Source organism: Amblyomma maculatum, chromosome 8 (assembly GCF_055883805.1).
Source record: "Amblyomma maculatum isolate TAMU_Amacu chromosome 8, ASM5588380v1, whole genome shotgun sequence".
NCBI classification, from domain to species: Eukaryota; Metazoa; Arthropoda; class Arachnida; order Ixodida; family Ixodidae; genus Amblyomma; species Amblyomma maculatum.
The window spans coordinates 71,357,822-71,363,019 of NC_139351.1; the positions used below are offsets into that span (position 1 = coordinate 71,357,822).

Below are 5,198 nucleotides of genomic sequence, written 5' to 3' on the forward strand. Positions count from 1 at the left end.
TGTAGTTGGTTTTCTAGTTTACTCTTTTTTCATTGGCTGTGCACCATTTTGTATTTTGTGCGTGTTAAATAGCCTTTTCGAACTGTGCCTATTTAGTTTTTTATAGTTTTTTTTTCTTTCATACTCAGACATTTGCTCCTATAAGTACGTCTTTTTGTAATGCTTTTATTATTCGTGCTAAAAATGGTTGTAATTTGGTCACTATTACTGATTTATCTAATGTGATCTGTGTCAAGTGTTCACTGTTTTAGCAGATGTAACCGCGTAATCATTTTATTTGTATCGCTGTATTCCACTCCCCTCTTCAATGCTTCGGCGATTGAGGGTATGTAAAATAAATAAATAAATATGCGTTCGATACGAACGTTTTCTTTACTAACATCGTTCTGCCTCAAGTCAAAATAAACAGCTATCTGTGTCGATTATCGCAGTAATTGCATGCGAACAAATTACAGTTGAATGTTACAAAAACCACATATATGGTGTTTAAGCCGCAGGACACGGAGATTGAAACTATATATTTAAGGGAGTGTATTTTCTGGGTAAAAGAAAACAATTCTGGGATTGTGGCTTCATGGGGATGTACTAAGTGCACACCATTTATGTACAGAGCACTAAAAATATAGGCGTGCTTTATAAACTATAGGGCTCTGGCTCCCTCCACTCAATTGTGCCTCAAGAAAGAATTATACAGTGCAAGTGTCTAGTAAAAGCTTTCATACGGATCAGTGACATGTGAAACGAAATTATAACCAGTCACAATAATTATACAAGGAAGCTCCGCTTATTCCGAAACTACAATGGCCCTTCTACAGACCTGAGAACTCCTTCACTCTTTCATAAGTAAAAAAATGTTCCGTGCGGACAAAATAAACCTGATTAAGCTACTTCGGTTCGCCCACAGTAATAAGCTCTCTAGACAAAAACATTATAAACAACCCTAGATACAGTTTCAGAAATAATATAACGCGTAATCTCAACGTAAGAAACAACTACCACAAGGAAACGTTTTTGTTTGAGTATGCCGAAGTAATAAACAAAATAGAGCTTTGGTAAATTTCATGTCACCAGATTTAAAAACAATGCGGAAAAACTGCTCCTAAATAAAAAATTCATTATACAATCACCCAATAAGTTCATTTGTTTTGTGGAACTCAGTGGTGCCTTCTAAATTTAGATGAGCCACTCCCAAAATTTTGCCCACTGGACCCTCTAAATTTACCTTCGAATTTCACCACAATGTGTGTCCAACCTAATTTGACTATGGCCAACTCAGTGGTGTCTGCAATATAATTTAGGTGGTAATTTCCCCAAAGTTACGATTGCAAGACAGCGGAATTCGTCTTCGTCCGTATTTAACGAAAATTAGCGCCCAATATATCATGAGTATGTAGAGGCTTTGCAATTTAGGTGGGGCGCCGCCGAAATTTGGCATGGTTACGAGTTCTGCATGCGTGGGAGGGGAGCGGTGGAAACTTTTGAAACGAGATGTAGGAAGGTTCTTGCGAAAATTAATCGACTTGCGAATTGTACTCCAGGGCTGAAGATCTGCTCTCCTTTGCTGAAAACGCCATGACAATTCACAGCCACTCACGAAGGTGGCAAGGCCGCCACGAGCCCTTGACCATTTCATGCCTACATCTCTAGATTCCGGGCGAGGCAGCAATTTTTATTGCTCAGGGACTGTCGAGGGTGTCGCCCTTGTGGACAAGGTGGTGTAGACCAGACGCGAGACTCGTGGACTCCGCCTCCAGACGTGAGCGGAGGGATACAACGGCCTTTCAAAGCGGCACAAGAGACACCGAGTGCCGACGACGTGGATGCCGACAAGGTGCATCGCGTATTAGACGCTGCTTCCACCTTCGCTAGTCAGGTCCTCGGTGGCCGGCTTGTCTACATCCCGCTCGTCGTCCGAGTGACCCTCTCCACGCTCACGTTGACGCGCTGGCATGGACACCGCCCGATCCTTGTCCGCCAGGCCGTTGCACTCGAGTGTGAGGCGCATCATTAACAGCTCCGGCTCTAGGGACTTGCCCTGCGCGCAAAGAACCTTCACTCGTTAAGATGGCTTAGGGATGGCCCCACTCGTATCTATCAGTAGTTAAACGGATTATAAAAAATTTGTAGCGGTTTCACTCTGGTTAACCCTATTCGAATTGCGATAGCAACGGTGGAAGCTTCTTTTGCCTGCTACATTCATCCCCTATCACGCCCTGTCAGTGAAAGGTGCTACATTATTGGGGATACTTAAGCTCATCCTTTAATGGTATGACGCGAGAGCGTAAGTTACCAGCCTTCTTTTTCTTCTGCTCCTCCTCGGTTGTTCAACGTCAAGCGTGGCGTCCGCCGGGGACACGCGACGACTCGAAACCTGGCGCAGTATTGCTATCTCAATAAAAGTTGCTTTACTAAGCCGTGAATTTACGTGAATTAGCAATTGGTATTCCATCGCTTGTAGCCGTAGCGCAACTCTTTTAAGATTAGGTCCACAGCACCACATACACTAAAGTGATGTTCACATTCTCTCCAAAAATCAACCCATCTTGGCTATTGAACCGGAATCTGCGGAATCTCCAGAGAGCAAGTGGGACAGATAAAGCGTATTTGAATTCTTACAGACCAATTAGCAAGAAAAAATTGTCAGTTTAAGCGTAGTTGAACGGAGTTAAGCGAGTGTTGGCTTGGTATGACATGTTTCTGTACGCTTTAGGGTTTGATTTTGGATTCTGCTTGTCGAAAACGTTTCAACAATATTTTACTACACGTTGCAGCATGAAGTTAATTCTTATTCACATGTATTAACAGCAATGAATTAGGGCCAGCAATAAAGTAGGGCAATCGTAGTTGATGTAAGCTATCCAACTGTATATGACTTAACGCTATAGCATAAAGTTCAATCTTTAATTCTCCCACCTTTACTCTCCTAAAGCGCAGGTCCGGTGTCCACAGAAAAGTGCGACAGATACGACGCCCTTTCTTTCCTTTCAACCACTTAAGGCAATTAATCACAACTAATTAACGGTAATCATGAGATGCAGTAAGTGCAGTGAAATCATACCCAACAATTCAACGATATTCCACTTGATGCTGTAACTTAGAGTTAAAATTGTATTCATAAAAAATTACCAAAATTTAAGACCTACAATTAGTCCAGTGCAATTATACTCGACATAAGCCATCTAATAATACATGACTCGATGTAGCGTTAGTGTGACTTTTCAATTGCAATCAACCAAGTAACTGGTATTATTTAAGTTGTGTATTTAGTAAAGCGGTCAGTTATTCATGTGTTTATACACCAGCTTAGTACACCAGCATGTATGACGCATGGATAAACAGACTAAGTCCTAGTTTGTCCTTGAATGTTGAGCTGGAGGTCGTTGCTACGGCCAGAATCAGTTATAGTCTTTAGAATGAATAGAGGTAACTTACAAATAAAGAAACCAGATCACACCACGTCCCTCCTCCGCTAGGCGCTCGTCCTGCCCACGCCACTATTTTGCGCCCTATGAAAGGGCCCAGGCGACACTCTTTACGTCAAGGGGCGGGGTCGGCTAAAATTGCGAGTTTTCGCCCTAATCGGCTGAGAGCTAGGACGCCTAGATGGGTGTCTCATTGGTGGAAAGTTTAAAGTCCCGACGAAAATTTAAAATTTACTCGAATATCCACAAATGTCCCCTCTGAAGATCTGTTACATTAGGATACAACCGTAAACGTACTTTCAACGTCCATTAAGAGTGCTAGGGCAGCTGGAACGTAGTCTGCAGAAGTGCATCACTGTCATAGCACATTAATGAAAAAAAAAAAAAAAAATGGCTGCTGCTTATCGCCGTTAATGATGGTTAAGTAAGTGAAAGTTTTGTTGTTCCTGATTATGCCTCGTCGTCTAAGGCGAGGCAAATGTACTATCAGCTGCCTCCACAATTCTTATCTGCCGCCTTTTTCAACATCCTTCTCCTGCCTTTGAGCACATCGACGGTCGCGTTCTTCAACGGTCTCTGCCGCTAGCTTGGCGCATATAAGTGCCCTTTCTTTTGCCAAACTCATAGCGTCATCGGTCACGTCATGCGAATCATTAGACTCATCCCGCCGACTAGGACAACGTAGACGGCTCTGGTCGACTCGCTTCATGCCGTATCAGAAACTACGTTGTGACTGTAGGAAGAAAAGAAAATGCCCCGGCCTGCCAAATGGCTCTATATAGCTGAGCCACCACCGCTGCTTCGTGTGTTCATAGCTGCGATCAAAAGGACATCAGTGAGCAATCATTTCTTTAATCATCACAATAACATGCGCATTAAGCTTCTTTCATTTCTGAAGCTCCATGCCTACCTTTAACCACAGAAAATGTTAATGAACTCGGTACAGGGAACTTCTCCAACATGTGGAAAGGGGTTTCCATTTTTCTGCCTCTTTTTTTTTTTCCTTCTCGTGCGTATTGTAGCGCTGACAGTTCTTTAATACCTTAGGCGGTGAGCCCGTCGTCGGCGGCTGCTGTGCGGCGGCTGCGGCAGAGGCGGCGCTGTGAGGCCGCGAGGAGCACTCGCCGAACTCGTCTGGCGACGACAAGCCGTCGGGCGACGACGAGGTGGTGCAGTCAGTTCGCGACGGCCGGGGCGTTGGAGGCCGGCCCACGACGGGCTTGAGCTTAAGCGGGTCCACCTCCGGGTCTAGGTCGGTGGCGATCACGCACCGCTTGCCGTCGTCGAACGATACCGACCGGCACTGGCGGCCCGGGTGGGGCTTGTGCATGGCCATCGCCAACACCTGCGCAGTGCCATACATCATTCCCACCTCTTGGACGGCTTATTCTTGTTTTCGATTCGTTAACAACGCAGTCCAATGCCCACGTTCCATAGTAATAAGAAAAAATAAGATTTCTGAATGTAGGCATTTCCTGCGGGAGTTGTTCATTTAGGAGTTCTCAAAACTTCTTGTTGTGTAAGTGTAATTAATATTTCATCTTCCCCAAAACAATATCAGCGAACCAGTTGCCTCCCAATGGTGCTAACATTATATTCAAAAATATCTTCTTTTTGATGTTTGGTTCAGCCATCGCTGTCTTTTTGAACATTCTTTTCATCGATGTTCATTGATTGATTAAGTGTAATTGTAGTGCAGTGAATATTTTCTTCCCTTGTGGCAGGCGTCTTCCAGACTTCAGTCTGCTGCCTCCATTTTCGATTCCCTCCGCTGTA

The 5,198-nt window shown here is 44.2% G+C and overlaps 1 protein-coding gene across 1 annotated transcript; it reads right to left on the minus strand.

Annotated features, from left to right (window-relative positions):
* Positions 1-1,843: 1,843 nt before the first annotated feature.
* On the minus strand, positions 1,844-4,758 carry LOC146181461 (uncharacterized). The gene is made up of 3 exons (XM_084575793.1): positions 4,465-4,758; positions 3,949-3,957; positions 1,844-2,035 (listed from the first exon to the last, which is right to left on the minus strand). Exons 1-3 carry the CDS (start codon positions 4,756-4,758, stop codon positions 1,844-1,846), a joined length of 495 nt encoding a protein of 164 aa, XP_084431919.1.
* Positions 4,759-5,198: the final 440 nt, after the last annotated feature.

Bases quoted from the DNA above. Each gene is read 5' to 3' on its own strand.
- LOC146181461 (XM_084575793.1), bottom strand. From the start codon at position 4,758: ATGGCCATGCACAAGCCCCACCCGGGCCGCCAGTGCCGGTCGGTATCG.